Source organism: Aotus nancymaae, unplaced genomic scaffold (assembly GCF_030222135.1).
Source record: "Aotus nancymaae isolate 86718 unplaced genomic scaffold, 86718_ANA_hifiasm-v0.15.2.pri h1tg000011l, whole genome shotgun sequence".
In the NCBI taxonomy this organism is placed as follows: domain Eukaryota; kingdom Metazoa; phylum Chordata; class Mammalia; order Primates; family Aotidae; genus Aotus; species Aotus nancymaae.
In genome coordinates this window covers 32,150,487-32,175,016 of record NW_026988422.1, presented here as the reverse complement: position 1 = coordinate 32,175,016, position 24,530 = coordinate 32,150,487, and the positions used below count along the sequence as shown (strand labels likewise).

The 24,530-nt window shown below is 44.9% G+C and overlaps 1 protein-coding gene across 10 annotated transcripts in view; it reads left to right on the top strand.

Annotated features, from left to right (window-relative positions):
- Positions 1-24,530, top strand: part of RPGRIP1 (RPGR interacting protein 1) — a 97,089-nt gene that overhangs the window by 14,952 nt on the left and 57,607 nt on the right. For 6 of the 10 annotated variants that reach the window (XM_012466159.3, XM_012466152.3, XM_021674851.2 and 3 more), the window contains exons 1-2: positions 10,539-11,006; positions 15,337-15,442. In XM_012466159.3, the coding sequence (XP_012321582.2) occupies positions 10,840-11,006; positions 15,337-15,442 (273 nt within the window). In that variant the 5' untranslated portion in view covers positions 10,539-10,839. Of the gene's footprint in view, positions 1-1,591; positions 1,725-6,983; positions 7,262-9,192; positions 9,293-10,537; positions 11,007-15,336; positions 15,443-24,530 lie in introns of those variants that run through there. The other 4 variants (XM_064374779.1, XM_021674850.2, XM_012466173.3 and 1 more) reach the window with 3 other exon arrangements.

The following is a 24,530-nucleotide window of genomic DNA, read 5'->3' as shown; positions in this document are numbered from 1 at the left end:
TACTCAGTAACTAAAAATATAAAAACTAGTCGAGCTTGGTGGCATGTGCCTGTAATCCCAGCTACTTGGGAGGCTAAAACACAAGAATCTCTTTAACCCGGGAGACAGGGAAACGAAGGTTGCAGTGAGCCGAGATCGCACCACTACACTCAGCCTGGGCAACAGTGACAGACTCTGTGTAAATAATAATAATAACAAAAACCATGCTTCCCATTCACCATGAGATCAGAGCAGACCAGGGCCGGTGAACACTCACACTGAGTGTGCTCTAGTTTCCTCTGCTTAGACCAAGCAAAGGATCCTGTCTAAGGAGGTAGCTTTGGGTACAGTTTTTCCTGACCAGAAACAAATAAGATGGTTCTTGGTAATCAAAAGTTTTGTTTTTGAGATGGAGTTTTGCTCTTGTTGCCCAGGCTGGAGTGTAATGGCATGATCTTGGCTCACCGCAACCTGTGCCTCCCAGGTTCAAGCGGTTTTCCTGCTTCAGCCTCCCGAGTAGCTGGGATTACAGGCATGCCCGGCTAATTTTGTATTTTTAGTAGAGATGGGGTTTCTCCATGTTGGTCAGGTTGATCACCTGACCTAAGGTGATCCACCTGCCTCGGCCTCCCAAAGTGCTGGGATTACAGGCGTGAGCCACCACGCCCAGGCTCAAGAAAAGTTTTTATGCTTTTCCTTACTGGGTTTCTGAAGACAGTCATGGGAACAATCCTTGTCTAGGTCTAAATTTTCTAATAAGGATATAAAAATAGACAAGTTGCAGTGGCTCATGCCTGTAATCCCAGCACTTAAGGAGGCCGAGGCAGGTGGATTACCTGAAGTCAGGAGTTAGAGACCAGCCTGGCCAACATGGTGAAAGCCCATCTCTACTAAAAACACAAAAACGAGCTGGGTGTGGTGGCAGGCGCCTGTAATCCTAGCCTCTCTGGAGGCTGAAGCAGGAGAATGTCTTGAACCGGTGAGCCGAGATTGCGCCACTGCACTCAAGCCTGGGTGACAGCGAGACCCTGTCTCAAAAAGAAACAAAATAAGTAGAATAAAAGCCTTATTGGATATTTTTGTCTAGAGAATCTACTTTCTAGATGGAAGGTTGAGTCACACCCTCATGCTGTAATAATACAGAAAAGAGCCTCCACTAGGAGCTATTTCCTTTTTTTTTTTTTTGAGATGGAGTGTTGCTCTGTCGCCCAGGATGGAGTGCAGTGGCACAATCTCAGCTCACTGCAACCTCTGCCTCCTGAGTTCAAGCAATTTTCCAGCCTTAACCTTTGGAGTAACTGGGATTCTAGGTGCTCACCACCATGCTTAACTAATTTTTGTATTTTTAGTAGAGACAGGGTTTCACCACGTTGGCCAGGTTGGTCTTGAACTCCTGACCTTGTGATCCACCTGCCTCAGCTTCCCAAAGTGCTGGGATTACAGGTGTGAGCACTGCGCCCAGCTGGAGTCATTTCTTATACTTTGTGAATTTCCTCATAAATACTTGACTCAAAATAGATTTATGCTCTCTGGGCAAGATGTGATGAGAGACCAGAAGGGTTAAAAAAAATGTATGTAAAAATACTGTCCATTTACTCTTTCGGGACTTTAGGTAAGAATATGAAAACTCAACCACCCTTGAGCAGGATGAACCGGGAGGAACTGGAGGACAGTTTCTTTCGACTTCGCGAAGATCACATGTTGGTGAAGGAGCTTTCTTGGAAGCAACAGGATGAGATCAAAAGGTATTTAATTCTGATCTTCTTGCTCTGAGGACAGTGGAAAAAAAGAAAAAGAAAAAAGGTATTTAAAGTTCTTAAATTTTTAAAAGCTGTGTCTACACCAGGCCTACATCACACTAAACAAAAAGGAATACGTGTTGCTAAGATGCCTATACCAGAAAATGATTCAAATGCCAAGGATGTTGAGCTCCAAAAATAATTTTTTTTTTTTAGACCTAGTCTTGCTTTGTCCCCCAGGCTTGAGTGCAGTGGCATGATCTCAGCTCACTGCAACCTCTGCCTCCTGGGTTCAAGCAATTCTCTTGTCTCAGCCTCTCAAGTAGCTGGGATTATAGGCATCTGCCACTATGCCCAGCTAATTTTGTATTTTTAGTAGAGATGGGGATTCACCCTGTTGGCCAGGCTGGTCTTGAACTCCTGACCTCAGATGATCTGCCCACCTCAGCCTCCCAAAGTGCTTGGATTATAGATGTAAGTCACTGCGTTCAGCCAAAAATAATTTTTGAAGCAATATTGCTTTTGTCTATTTTTTTGCCAAACATGTTGATAGACTGTTACCACAGGCCACAGAGTATCATTAAGAGCCTGGGTGATACTATTTCAGCCCACAGAATAAGACTGGACAGGCTCCTCCTCTGGTCACAAAAGAGGATGGAGACAGGAGGAATGATCAAAATCTCAGAGGAACGAAGCCTCCAGGGGCAGGTAAAAGAAGGAGTCTTCATTTATAAAACAAAACTAAAGATCATATTGATCCATGTAGGCATGTTGTAAGTGCTATCTATATTTTTTTTATTTAATTTTGAGATGGAGTCTCACTCTGTTTCTCAGGCTGGAGTGCAGTGGCATGATCTCAGCTGACTGCAACCTCTGCCTCCTGAGATCAAGCGATTCTCCTGCTTCAGCCTCTTGAGTAGCTGGGATTACAGGCTTGCACTACCACCACCACGTCTGGGTAATTTTTTTTTTTTTTTTTTTTTTTGAGATGGAGTCTTACTCTGTTGCCCAGGCTGGAGCCCGGTGGCACAATCTTGGCTTACTGCAACCTCCACCTCCCAGGTTCAAGCAATTCTCCTGCCTCAGCCTCCCAAGTAGCTGGGACTACAGGCACACACCACCATGGCTGGTTAATCTTTTTTTTTTTTTTTTTTGATAGTAGAGATGGGGGTTTCATCACGTTGGCCAGGGTGGCCCTGAACTCCTGACCTCAGGTAATCCACCTGCCTTGGCCTCCCAAAGTGCTGGGATTACAGATGTGAACCACTACACCCAGCCTTAATATTTGTACTTTTAGCAGAGAGGGAGTTTCACCATGTTGGCCAGGCTGGTTTCAAACTCCTAACCTCAAATGATCCCCCCACCTCGGCCTCCCAAAGTGCTGGGATTACAGGTGTGAGTCATCCTGCCCAGGCAGTTAATTTGATATTACAAATACTATTAATTCATTTAATAGTCTGAAGGAGGTATAATCAAGAGGAAAAGGAAGCATAAAGAGGTTAAATAACTAGCCTGAGATACCTAGTGAGTAGTAGAGGTGGAAAAGTGGTTTTTGTTTGTTTGTTTGTTTTTGGGGAGACAGAGTCTTGCTCTATGACCCAGGCTGGAGGGCAGTGGGCTGATCTTGGCTCACTGCAACCTCTGCCTCCCAGGTTCAAGTGATTCTCCTGCCTTACCCTCCCAAGTAGCTGGGATTACAAGCAGGCACCACTGTACCCAACTAATTTTTGCATTTTTTAGTAGAGACAGGGTTTCACCACGTTGGCCAGGCTGGTCTTGAACTCCTCGCCTCGAGTGATCTGTCTGCCTCAGCCTCCCAAAGTGCTGGGATTACAGGTATGAGCCACCATGCCTGCCCCAGAAGTGAAAACTCTTAATTTCAAAATATGCTATATACAGTGATCTTAGATTACTTACTTTAGAAAATGGGGATCTGGAAAGAAATCTGAGACGGAGGTGAGGGAAGGTAAACAGATGGGAACAATGGGAGTTGTGAAAAGTCTGGAGTATATCTCTTGGACACATTTTGAAGATAATGGTGTCAAGGCCTTCCAGCCAAGGACCACCAGGAACATAAACTGTAGTTGAGCTTATTATTCGTTACAGCTAGAGAAAATGCACACCATGGGGAACTAAAGGCATTTCAGTAAATGCGTTAGAATTTACAGCATCTGAGCTTTGGTTGGTTGGGTGATTTGGGGGAGGATCCAAGGAAACAGGTTTGCTCCAGATTTGGTCCTGTCAGAAAGCAAGCACAATTTTATCTTTGGGTATCTCAATAAATTATTTTTTTTCTTTTCTTTTTTTTTTTTTTTAGATACAGTCTTACTCTGGCACACAGGCTGGAGTGCAGTGGTGCAGTCTTGGCTCACTGCAGCCTCAACTTCCTGGACTCAAGCATCAATAAATCTTATCTACAGGGAGGGTAGACTAGTGCAAGGCTGAAGCCATGGTTGGTAAAGAAGCTGCAGTCACTCATGTTAACCTGGAGAGAAGGATGTTTGGTATTTTGTGGATGGCAGTGGCACTAATTTTGTCTGTACATAGAAAATATTAGCCAGTGATACTTATTTTGTATCACATGGTTTGTTTTGTAAAACATGGTTTTGGAGTGAATTTGTTTCGTGCTGGTGTCCTGTGAGGTGTCCAAAAAAATAGCAGTTGGGTACAGTGGCTCATGCCTATAGTCCCAGCACTTTGGGAGGCTGAGGCAGGCAGATTACCTGAGGTCAGGAGTTCAAGACCAGCCTAGCCAACATGGTGAAACTCCGTCTCTACTAAAAATACAAAGATTATCCAGATGTGGTGGTGGGTGCCTGTAATCCTAGCTGTTCCGGAGGCTGTGGCAAGAGAATCGCTTGAGGCAGAGGTTGCAGTGAGCCAAGATTGTACCACTGCATTCCAGCCTGGGTGACAGAGTAAGACTAGGTCTCAAAACAAAAACAAATAGAGAATAGCACAGACCAGCTTCAAACAACACGGAAGACTAGTTGTCAGACCAGTTTCCTAAGGTTAAGGGCAGTGTTTTGCTTTCTCATGGTAACCCCCAGGAGTGATTCAGAGCTTCATTTAGAATTTGCAGGATTGTAGGCCTTCATTGTGGACCAGTATTCTTCAGAGTTGGTGATTTGTTTTTTTCTTTTTTATATTGTGGAGGACTTGAGTGAAGTCAGAAGGTTGTATGGGCCAAAAATATCTTGCTTCTTGGTTGATAATCAAAGAGTACTTGAGATTATGGTAAATGGCTAACCTGGATTCTATGCCTCTGGCTTTGGGCAAGTTACTTAGCTATTTTATGCCTGGTTTTCTTTATCTGGGCATAATGATATGTAATAATAGCTAACACCTGAAGCCCTTACACAGTACCCTCACTGTTCTAAGTGCTTTACATATATATTTTTTAGCTTATTAATCCTCACAACAATCTAGTGAGGTACGTACTGTTTTAATCTTTACAAATGAGGTAACTGAGCACAGAAAGCTTAAGTGACGTACACAAAGCTACAGTTAGACACACTGCCTGCCTGTTCTGACATTTACTTAGTCAGCTCAGGCTGCCATAAGAGACCACCACAGACTGGGTGATATAAGCTACAGACATTGGTTTTCGTAGAGTTCTGAAGCTGGAAGTCTGAGATCAGCGTGCCAGCACGGATCCTGGTGAGGGCTATCTTTTGTTTTGTTTTTTTTTTTTAATTTCAACATGGAAAGGAGAACACATCTTTCTAGCTTGCTGACTTGCTTTCTTACTGTGTCTTGGGAGGTGGGAGAGAAAAATCTCTTGTTATAAGGCCACAGTCTTATCTAATTACGGCCCCACCCTTGTGAACTCATTTAAACTTAATAACCACAGAAGGCTGGGTGCAGTGGCTCACACCTGTAATCCCAGCACTTTGGGAGGCCGAGGCAGGCAGATCACGAGGTCAAGAGATTGAGACCATCCTGGCCAACATGGTTAAACCACGTCTCTACTAAAAATACAAAAGTTAACTGGGCATGGTGGCCTGAGCCTGTAGTCCCAGCTACTCAGGAGGCTGAGGCAGGAGAATTACTTGAACCTGGGAGACGGAGGTTGCAGTGAGCCGAGATTGTGCCATTGCACTCCAGCCTGGCACCTGGTGACAGAGTGAGACTCTGTCTCAAAAAAAAAAAAAAAAAAAAAAAAAGGCCGGGCGCCGTGGCTCAAGCCTGTAATCCCAGCACTTTGGGAGGCCGAGTCAGGTGGATCACGAGGTCAAGAGATCGAGACCATCCTGGTCAACATGGTGAAACCCCGTCTCTACTAAAAATACAAAAAAAAAATTAGCTGGGCATGGTGGTGCGTGCCTGTAATCCCAGCTACTCAGGAGGCTGAGGCAGAAGAATTGCCTGAACTCAGGAGGCGGAGGTTGCGGTGAGCCGAGATTGCGACATTGCACTCCAGCCTGGGTAACAAGCGAAACTCCGTCTCAAAAAAAAAAAAAAAAAGATTTTAGGTCAAGATAATGTTACTAAAAGCAATAAAGGAGTTATCCTTAGTTTGTAGCACATATACAAGGGTGTACAGACAAGTGGGATAGAAAAAGTATTAACATTTTTATATTTGTCATCCTTTTAAAAAATATTTTATAATGACTTATTAGTACAGAAATCTATATATAATTTTTTAAAATGCACACAAATATATTGGGGAAATGCCTCTTTTTTTTTTTTTTTTTTTTTTTTTACTAAGGTGAAGGCATGATCACTGCAATAAAGACGGGTACCACAATATCCCTGTCATCAAAAAGTTACAGTATACTGGGGACAGAAGATTAATCTTTTTTTTTTTTTTTTTTCCTCAGACACTTTCAGAGAAAAAGATTAATCTTTTTAAAGTGTGATTAGGCCAGGCTCAGTGGCTCAGCCTGTAATCCCAGCACTTTGGCAAGCAGATCACCTGAGGTCAGGAGTTGGAGACCAGTTTGACCAACATGGTGAAACCTTGTCTCTACTAAAAATACAAAAATAAGCTAGGTGTGGTGGCAGGCGCCTGTAACCCCAGCTACTAGGGAGGCTGAGGCAGGAGAATTGCTTGAACCCGGGAGGAGAAGGTTGCAGTGAGCCGAGATCTTGCCACTACACTCCAGCCTAAGCGACAGAGCAACACTCGGTCTCTAAATAGTGATTAATAGACCACAGTAGATGGATACGTATCACAGATCAATTCATGATTATTTGTCCAAATAAACTGTAGAAATAGTAACTGTCATGAAAGGAGAAGCCACGTGTTCTATTTGTCCACAGGCTGAGGACGACCTTGCTCCGGTTGACCACTGCTGGCCGGGACCTGCCGGTAGCGGTAGCGGGGGAGGCTGCGCCGCTTTCGGAGACCACAAGGCGCCGGCAAAACGTGGGGTGGCGGCAGCGCCTCTACATACACCAGCGCCCCCAGATGCACCGACTGCAAGGGCAGTTCCAACGCGTCAGCTCCACCGCCCCCCGCCGCGCCCAGCCTCGCTTCCCCGTGGGACACAGACAGCTCCACACCTCTGGTGCATCGGTGCTGGAGAAACCGAAGAGGGGTGAGATTAAAGGCCACATGCCTGACAGGGCTAAGACACTGGCAAGGACTGATGTGCCAGCCACGTTTTCCTCACTGCCTTCTTCTGCCCATTTTGTTCTTTTGTTCTCACTCCCTCCTTTCTGCCTCCCTAAGATCTTTTCTCCTGAGTGGGATAATGAGGTTTAAAATTCTCAGTTCACCATGGAGTACAGCTGAGGGCAGAATCAGACAACAGAAAATGGGAACTTTGCTGGTCAGTTCCAGAGCAGGTCTAGAAAATAAACCTAGATAACATTGCAAATCTCCATCATAAGTGGTCTTACCAGGCCTCCCTCCACTGTACTACTGGGCTATTTGGTTGGAAAGACAGCATTTCCAGAAGACCTGTGCTTCTAAAGCTGGAGTTCTTGGCCCGTTGGGAAAGTGGACTCCTTTGAAACCACGATCAAAGCTAAGACCCTTCTCCCAACAAAAATATAGGCACACATAGACAAACTTTGCATTCAATTTCCTTAGGGTACATAGTTTCTCAAAGCCCATTCCTGAAACATAGGTCTAGAAGTAAGCGGTAAGTGACCAGGATCAGTCGCAATTTCTCCTCTTCCTGTATTACAGATAGAATAGTCTGAGTTCTGACTCTTTCTGGCTGCTGTGAAACCCAACGTTGATGACTGGGTGCTGCAACTCATGTCTGTAATCCCAGCCCTTTGGAAGGCCAAGGCAGGTGGATCACTTAAGCCCAGGAGTTCGAGACCAGCCTGGGTAAAAATGAAATGCTGTCTCTACCAAAAAATATGAAAATTAGCCAAGCCTTGTGGCACATACCTGCAGTCCCACCTACCTGGGACACTGACTGCTTGAGCCCGGGAGGTGGAGGCTGCAGTGAGCCCGCATGGCACCACTGCACTACAACCTGGACGACAGTAAGACTCCGCCTCCATAAACAAAACAAAAACCTCAAAAACCAAACCCAACGTTGAATCTCTAGGGTAGACACCCATTCCCATGGATCTAAATTGGGAATGAGTATCCTAAGTTTAAAAAAAAAAAAAAAATCTACACACAACATTTAATTTTTTGAGAGACAGTCTCACTCCAGTGGGCTGGAGTGCAGTGGCGCAATCTCTGCTCACTGCAACTTGTGCCTCCCGGATTCAAGTGATTCTCCTGCCTCAGCCTCCTGAGTAGCTGGGACTGCAGGTGTGCACCACCACACCCAACTTGTTTTTGTATTTTTAGTAGAGACGGGGTTTCACCATGTTGACCAGGATGGTCTCAATCTCTTTACCTCGTGATTCACCCACTTCGGCCTCCCAAAGTGCTGGGTTTACAGGCTTGAGCCACTGCGCCAGGCTAATTAAGTACTCTTATTAATACTCACTTATTTTGCTTAGAATGGTCCTATGATTTCAAGTTCCGTACTCCAGACAACCAAACATTTGCGAAAAAAAAAAAATGCATGAATTTAAATTTCATTTCCATTTAACAGTTCAGCATAGCTGGGTACCCCTTATGTCCTGAGCACTAGAGATAAAGATGGTTACAGTTGGATACAGTCTCTGCCCTGGACAAGCTTCCATCTTTCTTTTTTTTTTCTCCTATTTGTACTTGCTCACTTGCTGGTCTATAGTTCAGGTGACTTTAGTTGCAGTTCGAGTTAAAAAAAAAAAAAACAAACTCCTCGGGGACCAATTGTCATAAGGATTTCACCCAGGTCTCAAGACTTTCTACACTCGAGCCTGTGTGTTTCAGCATTTGGTGTTCTGGAGGGTATTGCCAGAGTCTACATGTTTTTTTTTTTTTTTTTTAGTTTTAAGGAACAGCGAATTTAAAAGACAAGAGAGAAGGGGGAAGGAAGAAAGAAGCTCCCCTGTACAGAGACAAAGGTGGGGGTGCTCCAAAGTGAAGAGAAGGAACCTCTGAGTCTGCATCTTCTATCTAAACTTTTAGGGCCAAGGGACAGGCTAAGCTACACAGCCCCTCCGTCGTTTAAGGAGCATGCGACAAGTGAAAACACCAGAGGTGAAATAGCCAGTGAACCCAGTGAACTGTGAGTTCTTCTCATTTATCCCATGTTGTTATCCTGCCACTTTAATTAGAAAAGCATAATTTAGGGAACAAGTGAATGTTGGTGATTTGAGTCTTTTCAGCCTCATCAGAGAAGATGAAAGTCAACCCTAGTCATTGCTTAAAAATGGGGAAAAAAGCTTCTCTCTGTCCTCTGAGGAAATTAAAATAAAGGTCTGTAGGGGGGAGATCCCTTAAGCTCCGAGGCAGGAGCAAAAAGCCTCAGCCTATTTCCATATAAATAATGAAGAAGAAAGTAATTAGAAATATAATCCTAGTAGTTATTCATATGTGATCTTAGTTAGTCATAGGTGAGCTTAATTCTTTTACTAATGCCTCTCAGGTAGGAAGTGTGAACCTGGGGTGACATGGTGAAATGAATGACACTAAGGCAAGATGCTCTAAGCCCTCTGTCACGTGCCCGCATAAGGGCTGCTGGAGGGTGCCTTGGCTGTGCGGCAGTGCCAGTGCTGGAAAAGCACCCACTGTTTAGCTAGCTAGGGAAGGAGACATCCAAAATAGCTGAGACTTCCTCCTTCCCCAGAGGAATTAGGAGAAAACTCAGCTTCTCCAAGCTCTTGTGGTAAGGCCTGATGGCTGTCAGGTGGACCCACAGACATCCAGGTGCTTAACTATCTCTGTGATGCTGTGCTTCAGTGGTCATGTTCCATGTCTACTCTTACGTTCTGCTTCTGCACCTGGTTCCTTTTTTCTTAGATAATCAGTAATAGTAATATAAATCTTGTAGTTCTTTTTTGATAAGTATGGAAAAAGTGCTGATGCATTGTGTTCCTTACTTTACTTCGGGTGCCAGAAATTCCTGAGCCCCTCCCTGAATGACACATGATATACTCGACCCTATCACTGCCACACCCTATCTACCCTGTCCCCGTCTCTGACCAAGACCACGCCCTACCTAACCTGCCCCCAGATTTGCAACTCGGTAAAAGTGAGAGCATCCCGGCATTCGCGGCCACTTCAGGACTCCGCCATTTGGTTGGCAGTGGACCCCCGGGCCCAAACTCTCCTTTCTCTATCTCTGTGTCTTGCATCTTTTATTTCTACAATTTCTCATCTCCGCACCAGCAGGAAGGGGCTCAGAACCCCGTAGGGCTGGACCTTACAAAGGTCCTTTTCTCAATTTAAGGTATTCCCTCTTTCCATTCATATTTTTTTCTTAGATCGTAATTCCTTTGTTTTTGTTTGACATTTGAAAGCTATATTTTATAAGATTTTTCTTGACATGTACCAAGATTACTGACTCATTTAACTTCTTTTTTTTTTTTTTTTTTTTTAAAAAAAGATGGTTTCACTGTGTTGGTCAGGCTGTGAACTCCCGACCTCAGGTGATCCGCCCGCCTTGGCCTCCAAAGAGTTTGGATTACAGGCATGAGCCACCACACCCGGCCTTAACTTCTTTTTACATGTGTGAGAACCCAATTCTAAACCTGTAACAAGTTTCCAATTATCCCTTTTATATTTAGTGTTTCTGGTTCTAACAGTATAATTTCTTTGAGCAATGTCATAAGAATGGCTAATCCCATTGGTGTATGCATGCCTAACAGTGCCCCCATCACAGCCAGCAATACCATGCAAGTGGAAGAGCCACCCAAGTCTCCTGAGAAAATGTGGTCTAAAGATGAAAATTTTGAAAACAGAAGCTCTTTGGAGTGTGCTCAGAAGGCTGCAGAGCTTCGGTGAGAGTGTGGCACTCCATGCTTCAAACCATAAGGAACTGAAAAAGCTAAGATTGTTATTTACGTCTTTCCTCCATCAGGGGTGGGGAGAGGGGTGGGGAAGAGAATGTTTGGGATTAAATTCAATCTGAGTAGTAGATATGGAGTCCCTAGTAGGTTGAGAAATGGATTAACCTGCCAGGCACAGTGGCTCACACCTGTTATCCCAGCCCTTTGAGAGGCCGAGGTGGGCAGATCACCTGAGGTTGGGAATGCAAGACCAGCCTGGCCAACATGGTGAAACCCCATCTCTACTAAGAATACAAAAAAATTAGCTGGGCATGGTGGGTGGTGCCTGTGATCCCATCTACTCAGGAGGCTGAAGCAGGAGAATCCCTTGAACCTGGGAGGTGGAGGTTGCAGTGAGCTCAGATCACACCATCGTATTCCAGCCTGGGCAACAAGAGTGAAACTGTCTCAAAAAAAAAAAAAAAAACCTAAAGAGGTGTTTATGTATAATAGAAGAGTTGCTGCTTTACTATATAGAAGGAAAACTACCTCATTCTCATGACCAAATGGGATTCTTAGCCTTCTCCATGCATCAATTTCTAGATAACTTTTTTTTTTTTTTCTTTTTCTTTTTTTGAGATGGAGTCTCACTCAGTCACTAGGCTGGAGTGCAGTGGCATGATCTTGGCTCACTGGAACCTCAAACTCCCTGGTTAAAGTGATTCTCCTTCCTCAGCCTCTTGAGTAGTTGAGATTACAATCACGTGCCACCATGCCCAGCTAATTTTTGTATTTTTAATAGAGACAGGGGTTCACCATGTTGGCCAGAATGGTCTAGATCTCCTGATCTCGTGATCTGCCTGCCTCAGCCTCCCAAAGTGCTGGGATTACAGGTGTGAGCCACCACGCCTGGCTGGATAACTTCTTAAAAATATATTTTTATAAGGCCGGGCGCGGTGGCTCACGCCTGTAATCCCAGCACTTTGGGAGGCCGAGGCGGGTGGATCACGAGGTCAAGAGATCGAGACCATCCTGGTCAACATGGTGAAACCCCATCTCTACTAAAAATACAAAAAAATTAGCTGGGCATGGTGGCGTGTGCCTGTAATCCCAGCTATTCAGGAGGCTGAGGCAGGAGAATTGCCTGAACCCAGGAGGCGGAGGTTGCGGTGAGCCAAGATCGCGCCATTGCACTCCAGCCTGGGTAACAAGAGCGAAACTCTGTCTCGGAAAAAATAAATAAATAAATATATATATATATATATATATATTTTTTTTTTTTTAAGATGGGGTTTCACCATGTTGGTCACGCTGGTCTTGAACTCACAACCTCAGGTGATCTGCCCGCCTTGGACTCTAAAGTGCTTGGATTACAGGCATGAGCTACCACACCTGGCCTAAAAATATATTTTTAAGACAAGTTTTAGTTTTATAACAAAATTAAGCAGGAAATGTATACCCACTGCCTCTATATACACACACAGCCTTCCTAACTATTAATACCGCTTACCAGAGGGATGCATTTGTTACAATCAGTGAAAATACATTGATACATCATCACCCAACAGCCATAGTTTACATTAGAGTTTACTCTTGGTGTTGTACATTCTATGGGTTTTGACAAATATATAAGGACATGTATCCATCATTATAGTGTCATACAGAATAGTTTCACTGACCTAAAAATTCTCTGTGTTCCACCTAGTCATATCTTTGACCTCCAGCCCCTGGCAACCTCTGATCTTTTTACTGTCTCCAGTATACCTCTTCTAGAATGTCAGAATGTCACTGGTGGGATTATACAGTATGTGGCCACGTTTTTTTTTTTTTTTTTTTTTTTTTTTTGAGACAGTCTCACTCTGTAACCCAGGCTGTAATGCAGTGGTGCAATCTCGGCTCACTGCAACCTCTGCCACCTGGGTTTAAGTGATTCTCCTGCCTAAGCCTCTCAAGTAGTTGGGATTACAGGTACCTGCCACCACACCCAGCTAAATTTTGTATTTTTAGTAGAAAAATACATGGTGAAACAGGGTTTCACCATGTTGGTCAGACTGGTCTCGAACTTAACCTCAGGTGACCCGCCTGCCTCAGCCTCCCAAAGTGCTGGGATTACAGGTATGAGTCACCATGCTCGGCCTTATGCCCTTTTCAAATTGGCTTCTTTCACTTAGTAATATGCATTTAAGCTTCCTCCCTGTCTTTTAATGATTTGAAAGCTCATTTTTTCAAAGCGCCAAATAACATTCCCTTGTCTATAAATACCAATTTATCCATTCAACTACTGAAGGATGTCTTGGTTGCTTCGAAGTTTGGGCAATTATGAATAAAGCTGCTAGTAATGTGTAGTTGTGTTTTTTGTTTTTTGTTTTTTTTGTGTATAGATAGAAGTTTTCAACCTCGAGACATTTTAAAACCACGGATCTTGGCCAGGTGTGGTGGCCTACACCTGTAATCCAAGCACTTTGGGAGGCCGAGGTGGGTGGATCATTTGAGGTCAGGGGTTCAAGAACAGCCTGGCTAACATAGTGAATCCCCATCTTCAAAAATACAAAAATTAGCTGGGTGTGGTGGCTTATGCCTGTAATCCCAGTTACTCAGGCTGAGGCTCAAGAATCGCTTGAGCCCAGGAGACAGAGGTTACATTGAGCTGAGATTGCATCACTGCACTTCAGCCTTGGGTGACAGAGCGAGACATTGTCTCAAAAACAAAACACACACAACAGAACCCTGGGCCCCATCTCAGATTCCCTTTCAATTATTTGGGGATAGAATTCAGGCAGTGTAATTTTAAGATCGCTCCAGGTTATTCTAATAAGCAACTAGACTGGGAATCAAGGAGGTAGAGTAGAGTGAGCCCAAATCCTCCCCAGTATCTTTCAAAGAAAACATGAGATCCTAGGTTCAGGAATAATAGTCTTTTTTTTTTTTTTTTTTTTTTTATATAGAGACAGGGTTTCACCATGTTGGCTGGGCTGGTCTCGAACTCCTGACCTCAGGTGATCCACCTGCTCAGCCTCCCAAATTGCCAAGATTACAGGCATGAGCCACCATACCTGGTCTATTTTTTTTTTTTTTTTTTTTTTAAAGACAGAGTGTCTCTATGTGGCCCAGGCTGGAGTGCAGTGGCGCGATCTTGGCTCACTGCAAACTCTACCTCCCACATTCAAGCCATTCTCCTGCCTCAGCTTCCCAATTAGCTTGGATTACAGGTGTGTACTACCATGCCCAGCTAATTTTTGTATTTTTTTTTAGTAGAGACAGTATTTCACCAAGTGATCCACTTGCCTTGGCCTCCCAAAGTGCTGGGATTACAGACATGAGCCACCGTGCTGGGTCTATTTTACTATTATTATTTTATTCATTTACTTTGAGATGGAGTCTTGCTCTGTCACCAGGCTGGAGTGCAGTGGCATGATCTCGACTGACTGCAACCTTCACCTCCTGGGATCAAGCAGATTCTCTTGCTTCAGTCTCCGGAGTAGCTGGGATTACTGGTTTATGCCACCACGCCCAGCTCATTTTTGTATTTTTAGTAAAGACAGGATTTTGTCATGTGGCCCAGGCTTGTCTCCAACTCCTGACTTCAGGCCATCTGCCTGCCTCAGCTTCCCAAAGTGTTGGGATTACAGGCGTGAGCCATGGATCCTGGTTCATAATCTTCTTGGTAAATTCTCCATCACATTCAGGCCAGGCACGGTGACTCATGCTTGTAATCCCAGTACTTTGGGAGGCCGAGGTGGGTGGATCACAAGGTCAGGAGTTTGAGACCAGCCTGGCCAATACGGTGAAACCTTGTATTTACTAAAAATACAAAAATTTAGCAGGGTGCAGTGGCAGGCGCCTGTAGTCCCAGCTACTCGGGAGGCGAATCGCTTGAATCTGGGAGGCAGAGGTTGCAGTGAGCTGAGATTGCACCACTGCACTTCAGCCTGGGTGACAGAGTGTTAGACTGTTTCTCAAAAATAAATAGATAAATAAAATTTAAAAATTGTGATATTCAAACCTCCCTCATTTCTCAAAGGAAACAAGGCTGAGACCTAGCTTGACATTGCAAGGTTTATGGGAAATTATGAGCACCATCATTTAAAAAAATAGTTACTATCTTTTCTCAGAACACAAGTTTAAGGTTAGTGATCTCTCTATCAAATCTTAGCTGATGTGAGGAGAAATGGGAGAAAGGAGATTATTTACTAGAGTGTACATACACCACATACTTCTGTTCTATTATGGGGAAGAGGGGAAGGCAAGAGACAAGAGGGAGGTATTCTTATTGGGCAGTCAAGGAGAAGAGGTTTTTAATTCTACCCATGTTCAGACAGAATAATTCAGCACCTTTCCGCAGAGCTTCCATTAAAGAGAAGGTAGAGCTGATTCGACTGAAGAAGCTCTTACATGAAAGAAATGCCTCATTGGTTACGACAAAAGCACAATTAACAGAAGTTCAAGAGGTGAGTTGCCATCATCAGTTACCCTTTCTTGGTTGGGGGAAACCCCAGTTAATTAAGAGATTCATATTTTTTTCATTTTACATATGAGAAATCACAATTCAGAAAGATTAAATTACTTGTCTAAGGTCACACAATTTTTTTTGTTTTATTTTTGTTTTGAGACAGACTCTGGCTCTGTTGCGAGGCACCAGGCTGGAGTGTGGTGGTGCAATCTGGGCTCACTGCAACCTCCGCCTCCCAGGTTCAAGCAATTCTCCTGCCTCAGCCTCCCGAGTAGCTGGGACTACAAATTCATGCCACAATGCCCAGTTAATTTTTGTATTTTTTTTTTAGTAGAGATGGGGTTTTGGCCGGGCATAGTGGCTCACACCTGTAATCCAAGCACTTTGGAGGCCAAGGCGGGTGGATCACCTGAGGTCAGGAGTTCAAGACCAGCCTGACCAACATGGTGAAACCCCGTCTTTAAAAAATAATAATTATATATATATATATATATACACACACACACACACACACACACACACACACACACACACATATATACACATATATATATAATAAAAAAAGTAGAGATGGGGTTTTTACCGTTGACCAGGATGGTTTCCATCTCTTGACCTCGTGATCCACCCACCTCGGACTTCCAAAGTCCTGGGATTACAGGCATGAGCCACCTCGCCCGGCCACAACTCTTTTTAGAGTTGGTGTTTCACCATTTTGGTCAAGATGGTCTTGATCTCTTGACCGTGATCTCTTGATCTTGGTCTCCCAAAGTGCTGGGATTACAGGCGTGAGCCACACTGCCCGGCCACACAATTTATAAGTGATATTCAAATCCAAGCCTTACAAACTGTCTATTCTTTTCCCAGTATTTTCCATTATTTTTCTATTAAGAAGGCTCAAGCTCTGCCTGTTAAGGTGAAATAAAGTAGAGTTAACTTGTGTCAAGGTTAAGGTCCCCCACGAAGACCACAACCAGCATGTGATTAAATTAGAAAGCCAAGAGCAGTCACAGGGGAGGGGAAGGAAACTAGCCTTTTACTTAGCACTTTCTATGAACTAGACTCTGTCCCAGATACTTACAATCATGATCTTTTCTAAGCCTGACAACCGCCCTCAAGGTAAGTACATTTAGCAGATGAGGAAATTGCATCTCTGAGAAGTTAGGTAACCTGTTCAAGTCACAAACGATAATAAGGAGCAGAGCAGGATTTGAATCTAGAATCGCACCAAGGCCCTTTTCTCATTATCACACAGTAGAAACTAATATCTGAATGGTGGAAATAGCATATCAATAGTCTAAGGTCAGCACCATCCTTGTATTTGTCGTGTGTGTGTGTGTGTGTGTGTGTATACCATCCTTTTATTGAAAAATGTTTATCGATTACCAGGAATTGCAAAGCACTGGGATACAAAGATTACAAAGATAAGTAAGATAACATCTACCTTCAAGGAGTTTATAGGAGTGAGAACAAGTAAACAAATTCTACCATCCTACTCCAATAATGGTATTGATTTAAAAAAAAAAATTCTATCTGTATGCAGGGTACGGGCAGGACAGAGAGAGAGTAGTCAGACCCACCACTGGGTGAGGTGCTGATATGGCTTTGATGAGTAGAGGAACAGCAGGGCTCTTGTCTCACAAGAATTAGATAAAATGACATGGGCACACATGGAGTGGTTTTAAGGATCGGAGAGTTCAATATGCAAGAAAGAAGGGAGAAGAAAGATGGAAAAAGCTCCCCTGTACAGAGACAGGGAGAAAGGCTCTAAAGCTGAGAGAGACCCCTTGTGCTGGGAAAAGTGGCTGCTTATGAGTAGGCTGGAGGAGGTGGTGGTTTATTTGCATAGGTTTCAGGGGATTGGTTTGAACAGGCATGTTATTCACATAGCCTGCAGAAAAACTGGTCCACCCACCCTAGCCTTTTAATATGCAAATGAAGGGTGCCATGATGTTCTATACACATAGGGAGATGTGGGGTTGACCACGTTGCCAGATACACATGGGGGCAAGGGCAGGAAGAAGAGGGTAGGAATTGCCACGTTTGGGTGGACCCACTTCCTAATGGCCTATATTTGCATATCAAAGGTTGCCTAGGATTTCCTGCTAGACAAATGTTTCTGGAGCTGCTTTAAAGGACATGAAAGAGTTCCAAGGACCCCTCTTCCTCTCTCTCTGCCTAAAATTATTTTTTAATAACTCCTATAACAGTGCCAAATCAGGAAAGGATTAATGGCTGGGTGTGGTGGCTTGTGCCTATAATCCCATCACTTTAGGAGGCCAAGGAGGAAGGATCACTGAGCTCAGGAATTCCAGGCCAGCCCAGATGACACAGTGAAACCCCATCTCTACCAAAAATATAAAAATTAGCTGGGCATTGTGATGTGTGCCTGCAGTCCTAGCTACTCTGGAGGCTGAGGCAGGAGGATTGCTTGAGTGCTTGAGCCCAGGAGGCAGAGGTTGCAGTGAGCCAAGATCCTGATTCTGCACTCCAGCCTGGGTGACAGAGTGAGACTCTGTCTCAAAGAAAAAAGGATTCATAAAGGAATAGACTTGTGAGTTAAATACTGAAATCCTAAAAGATTTGCATGTGTTAATAAGTGTGTAACAGAGGAGGAGCTTTCCATGAAAGCAGAGGTGAGAAACATCAGGAACCTGGTCATGGAGGATACACTAAACATTTTTCTTCTTCTTGTCATTAAAGACAGAACAGGCTGGGTACGATGGCTCACACCTGTAATCCCAGCACTTTGGGAGGCCGAGGTGGGCAGATCACGAGGTCAGGAAATCAAGACCACCCTGGCTAACACAGTGAAACCCTGTCACTACTGAAAATACAAAAATTAGCCGGGCATGGTGGCACGCACCTGTAGTCCCAGCTACTCGGGAGGCTGAGGCAGGAGGATCACTTGAACCCAGGAGGTAGAGATTGCAGTGAGCCGAGATTGTACCACTGCATTCCAGCCTACGTGAGTGAGACTGTGTCTCAAAAAAAAAAAATACTAGGAATTTAGACTTTATCTGTAGATAGCAGAGAACTGCATTAAACAGTTTTACGTATGACATCTATTTTTTTCCTCAAAAAGGTTGTCTTTAAAAAAAAAAAAAAAGACCAGGTATGGTGGCTCACACCTGTAATCCCAGCACTTTGGGGGGCAGATCACCTGAGGTCGGGAGTTTGAGGCCAGCCTGATCAACATTGTGAAACCACGTTGTCTTTTTATATTGGTAATGAAAAAGAAATAAAGATTGGAGGCAGTGGAATATTAGGAAGGCCGGCACAGAGGGGTAATGGGGCAGTGTTTCTCAGGGCTTCTTCGAGCAGGATTGGAGGTGGCTCAGAAACCTAAAAATGGGAAAGAATTTAGACTGCTGGAAGATCTTAAGGCAAAGGTTGATACTGTGGGGTGGTTAGAAGGAGCATTTGTCGTATTGACTGATTGGTTATTGCTTGTATACAATTTTGTAGGAATTGAGAGATTAATCAGAAAACAAGAGAAGGAAAAATGTAAGTATCAGAGGACTAAGGATTGGAAGAAACCATGACTCCAGTTAGAGTGTTCAGCCAGGTCCAGAATAACCATTTGCCTGATGAACCAGGTTTTGGGCTCTTTTAATTTATTGATGGCATCATATACAAGACCAGACTGATTTACATAAAAACATTCTTCAATTAAGAATAGGCAAAGACCTTCTTTTTCAGCAGTCAGTAAATCAAGACCTCTGCGGTTTTGAAGGACAACCTGTGGCTAGGGAATTTACTTAAGCTTGAAGAAGGGATAGTGATTGAGTTAATGCTGCAATGCTAGCAGAGAAATCATTAGAGAAGCTACAGAAGGTGACAACTGAAGTGGTAAGGCCTGCTATGCTTGTGCTGAGTGCAGTAGTCATTCCTAACCCTACAAGTAAGGGGATCAATGGAATGACCCACTTGTGTCATGTTGGGACCACAAAGGGAACAGGGAGGCTTTTGTCCCCATTGGCAAACTGAATTTTGGGAATGAGGAAAACTAGGGTACAAGTGCCTGTCCAGTTGGTAGGAAGACAGATGTAAGAAGAGCCACAGAGGGAAAAAAGTTCTTGGCTGAAGGAGCGCGGTGGCTCACACCTGTAATCCCAGCACTTTGGGAGGCCGAGGTGGGCGGATCATGAGGTCAAGAGATGGAGACCATCCTGGCCAACATGGTGAAACCCTGTCTCTGAAAAAAAAAATACAAAAATTATCTGGGCGTGGTGGCATGCACCTGTAGTCCCAACTACTCAGGAGGCTGAGGCAGGAGAATTGCTTGAACCTGGGAGGTAGAGGTTGCAGTGAGCCGAGATTGCGCCACTGAACTCCAGCCTGGTGCCTTGCAACAGAGCGAGACTCTGTCTCAAAAAAAAAAAAAAAAAAAAAGTCTTGGCTTAGACAGAACTGGAAGTGTAAATTGAAAAGGTGAGAAAGTGTTCTGGCAGGGGCTGGGGCTTTGTACCCAGATACCAAGGGAACCAGCAAGGGCTGCGGCTGTTGAAGGTTGAAGCAGGGTTTAGTAGGGTAACTGTGGATGTAGAGCTCTTGTTTTCACGGTGTATGAGAAAGTGTGTGGTATCTATAAGTAACCATTTACTTTCATTAACAAGATTGGGTATGAGAAGACAGGAAGAGGGGTCTGGAGGAGAGTCTGAGGAGCAAGGGGAGGGCAGCCAAGGATGGAGTGAGAGACAGGGTGAATGCCTACTTAGGCAAAAACTGCAATTGACATTTTTTAAGGCTGCTGGTAATAAGAGAGGGCTTTTCTGTAATGTGCAGTTTGTATGCTCCTATTTTTTTGGTTAACTTGGGTAGTAGGGCTCTCGAGGTGAAGTGTAAAGGAACACAAAGAGGGTGGGAGATAGTCATGGGGTTCAGGGTTTGTGTTAGTTATTAAGTGAAAGGCTGGGTTGAAGTCAGGTCCAAGAGCAATGGTTATTTTGGGACTTTCAATTAAGAGAGCATAGCTGGGCGTGGTGGCTCACGCCTGTAATTCTGGCACTTTGAGAGGCTGAGGTGGGCGGATCACAAGGTCAGGAGTTCAAGACCAGTCTGACCAATGTGGTGACGCCCCGTCTCTACTGATAATACGAAAATTAGCTGGTCATGGTGGCATGCACCTGTAATACCAGCTACTCAGGAGACTAAGGCAGGAGAATTGCTTGAACCCGGGAGTTGGAGGCTGCAGGGAGCTGAGATCATGCCACTGCACTCTAGACTGGATGACTGAGTGAGACTCTATCTTTAAAAAAAAAAAAAAAAAAAAAAGTGCATAAAGCTGGAGAAGGTGAGGGGCTGAAAGTAAGTATGTGAGGTGTGAAGAGGAAACGAAACTTTGGAAGCTGTGAGAGGTATAGAGGGTAAGTGGGGCATAGCCTGTAATTTTAAGGGATTCTAAGAGTATCAGGGTGGCAGCTGCTGCTGTGCCTAGGTATGAGGGCCAGCCCAGACTGTGAAGTTAAGTAGTTTGGATAAAAAGGCTACAGGCCGTGGGCCTGGCTCCTGTGTAAGAATTCTGATGGCACAACCTTTTATTTCTGATGTGTAGAAAGAAAAGGGTTGAGAGGAGTTGGGGAGCGCTAACGTAGGAGCAGTCTCGAAGGCCTTAGACAATGGAAGGAAGAACGGGGGAAGGATTTTTGGCCTATGGGACATAAATTTTCTTTTGTAAGTTTATAAAGTAGTTTGGTTAGGAGGGTAAAACCCGGTATCCAGAAGCCAAAGTATTCTGTAACGCCTAGGAGGGAGAGAAGCCGTTGTTCAGTGGATGGGGTTGGGGTTTGGGAAATTAACTGGGTACGCTTGGCAGGGAGAGTGCGTGTATACTGGCGAAGGATTAAACGAGATAGGTAATGGATGGGGAAGAAATTTCGGCTTTAGAAGAAAGCATTTTTGCTGAGTATGGTGGCTCATGCCTGTAATCCCAGCACTTTGAGAGACTGAGGTAGGTTAGTCAGGAGAGCAACACCATCCTGGCTAACATGGTGAAACTCTGTCTCTACTAAAAATAAAATAAAAAAAAAATTAGCCAGGTGTAGTGGCACATGCCTGTAGTCTCAGCTATTTGGGAGGCTGAGGCAGGAGAATCACTTGAACCCAGGAGGCCGAGGTTTCAGTGAGCTGAGATCGTGCCACTGCACTCCAGCCTGGCAATAGAGCGAGACTTCATCTCAAATTTTAAAAGTGTTTTTGAGGTCAAGAACAAAATAGTGAGTTGTGGAGGTGGAGGTTTCAGTGAGCTGAGATTGAGCCACTGCACTCCAGCCTGGCAACACAGGCTCTGTCTCAAAAAAAAAAAAAAAAAGCATTTTTGAGGTTGAGAACAAAATAGTGAGTTGTGGAAGTGAGTATGGAAGATAGGAAGGTTTAGAGGTTTGGTACAGCCAGGTGGATGGGAAATATAATCTGATTGATGAGGCAGAGGTCTTGGACTAGTCTGTAGAATTAGTCTGGTCTTTGGACAGATAGGATAGAGAACTGTGAGGAGAGCTTGTAGGAATTAAAAGGCCATGTTGCGAGGGATGGGGTTATGGTGCTGGGCTGGGTAAGGGTGGTTAGGGTTCAAGGGGATGATGGTGAGTGACTTGTAGCAACAGATGGGGAGGTGGTGTCCCACACCCTAGGGTTAAGGTAGGTGGACATAAGGGGAGCTATTGAGGAAGGTATGGATTCAGGGAGGAGGATGGCAATGAGGTGTGGCTGTAGCCCAGGAATAGTTAAGGAGGCAGACCATTTTGCTGGGATATTTCAGCCTAACAGGGGAACTGGACAAGTGGGGATAATTAGGAAAGAATGTGGAAAGGAGCGCTGGCCTAATTGACACCAGACTTAGGGAGTTTTGAGAAGCCTGGAGGCCTTGCCATCAATTCCCTCCTATGGAGGCCAAGGAGACAGGTCCTTGAAGGCAGCATAGGGTGGGTGGCCTCTGTGTTGATTAAGAAGGGGATGGACTTTGACCCTCCACCATAAGAGTTACCCGAAATTCAGCATCCGTGATGGTCCAGGGGGCTTCCAAGATGTCTGGGCAACATCAGTCTTCAGCTGCCAAGCCGATTCAGTCTGGGAGCTTTGGGTTGGAGCTCCAGGAGCTCTGGGAGCTTCGACGTGAGTCGGACAGACCAGCTTTCCATGGAGGCCTCTCACAGGTGGGACAGGGCTTAGGAGGAATCCTGGGTTGAGGGCATTCCTTGACCCACTGGCCAGGTTTTTAACACTTGAAGCAAGGTCCGGGAGGGGTGGCTGGTTGCTGCAGTCTGGGCACTTTGAAATTTTTATGAGCCAGTGGTGTGGCTAGGGTTTGTCTTACAGCAGAGGCAAGCATCTGTAGTTCTGGGATGCGCTGCTGCCGGGAAGCCCCTCCCTATTATTGAACACCTTGAAGGCGAGGTTGATTAATTTCTATTGTGGGGTTTGAGGGCCAGACTTTAATTTTTGTAGCTTTTCAATATCGGGCTGGTTGGGTGCAGTAGCTCATGCCTGTAATCCCAGCACTTTGGGAGGCTGAGGTGGGCGGATCACCTGAAGTGTGGAGTTCAAGACCAGCCTGACCAACATGGAGAAACCCACCTCTACCAAAAATACAAAATTAGCCAGGCATGGTGGTGCATGCCTGTAATCCCAGCTACTCGGGAGGCTGAGGGAGGAGAATTGCTTGAACCCGGGAGGTGTGGATGTTGCAGTGAGTGGAGATCATGACATTGCACTCCAGCCTGAGCAACAAGAGTGAAACTCCCTTTTTTTTTCTCAAAAAAAAAAAAAAAATGTCGGGGGCCGATTGTGTGATAAAATACATATTAAGCATTCTTCATGGGTGAGAGTAGAACTTAGGATGACATTTAAATCACTCCAGGTGAGATTATAGGACTGGGTTAAGTATTGGAGGATCTGATGAAAAGGAGCCTAACCTTTGGCCAATTTGGAAAAGGTTGGATAAAGAGAAAGGAACGTGTACCCTAACTATGCCTTTGGCTCCAGCCACCTCTCGAAGGGGGAATTGTTGGGCAGGGGTGGAGGGGTTAGCTGCAGGACTAAACTGTAAGCTGGACAGGGTGTGAGGTGGGGAGGTGACAGGAGAGGCATAAGGAGGTGTGGGGTATAGGCAGAGGAAGAGGAGGAAGGCTGGGGGCAGGGGTTGGGCCTGGAATTGGGGTCTGGTTTGGACAGGTGGGGAGGAGAAAGGTCAGAAAGGTCAATGGACAAGGATTCTGGGTTACCGGCAGAGGCAGGAGGGGCAGACGGAAGGGGAGAGAAGGAGCAGAGATTAGGGAGGGATTAGAGTATCAAAAAAAAAAAAAATGCCTGGATGTCTGGTACCTTAGACCATTTGCCCATTTGTTAACAAAAATTGTTTAGGTCTCACAGAATAGAAATATTGAAAGTGCCATTTTCTGGCCATTTGGATTGAGGTCAGGCTGTGTTACAGAGACATTTAGGTTTCAGACTGGGCAACAGTTGAAGAGGTGGTAGATTTTTTTAGGACACAGGCTAGAGGTGAGGATTGAGGAATGGAGAGCTGAGTGTGCGCATAGCGAAGGAGGTAAGTTTTAAGGAAAGGAGTAGAGACTAGGAGGAGCGAGCAGCTACCAGCGTTTTCAGGAGGCATCCCTGACTGATTCCTGGGCTGTAATATGGGTGAGTGATCAAGGCAGGTATCCCCGCAATTGACCAGACACCAAGGGAAGCGTCTTGTCTTCCCGAGTCCATTACCAACGTCGGAGTTCCTGAGCTAGAGGAAGATTGTCTCCTCCGGCTCCACGTGGATAAAGACTGTCTCTTCTTCTCTACTGGAAGGAGAAAGATTTAAAGGAAAAGAGAGAGAAAGAGGGAGAGACTTGTCTCCTTGGGATTTGAAGGAAAAGAGAGAGAGTGCGGGGGGAGTGACTTGTCTCCTGTTCTCTAAAGGAAAAGAGAAAGAGGGGAGACTGCTTACCCGATCTAAAGGTGGCGAGAGAGCTGTTTGGCATGCTAAGCATGAGCTGCTGGTCTGGTCTGGTGTGATTTGTTGAGGTCTCAGGTGGGTCTCTTCACAGAGGGAGAGAGGAGACAGGGGGCTGGTCTCCCCAAAGGAGTATCCCCTGTCC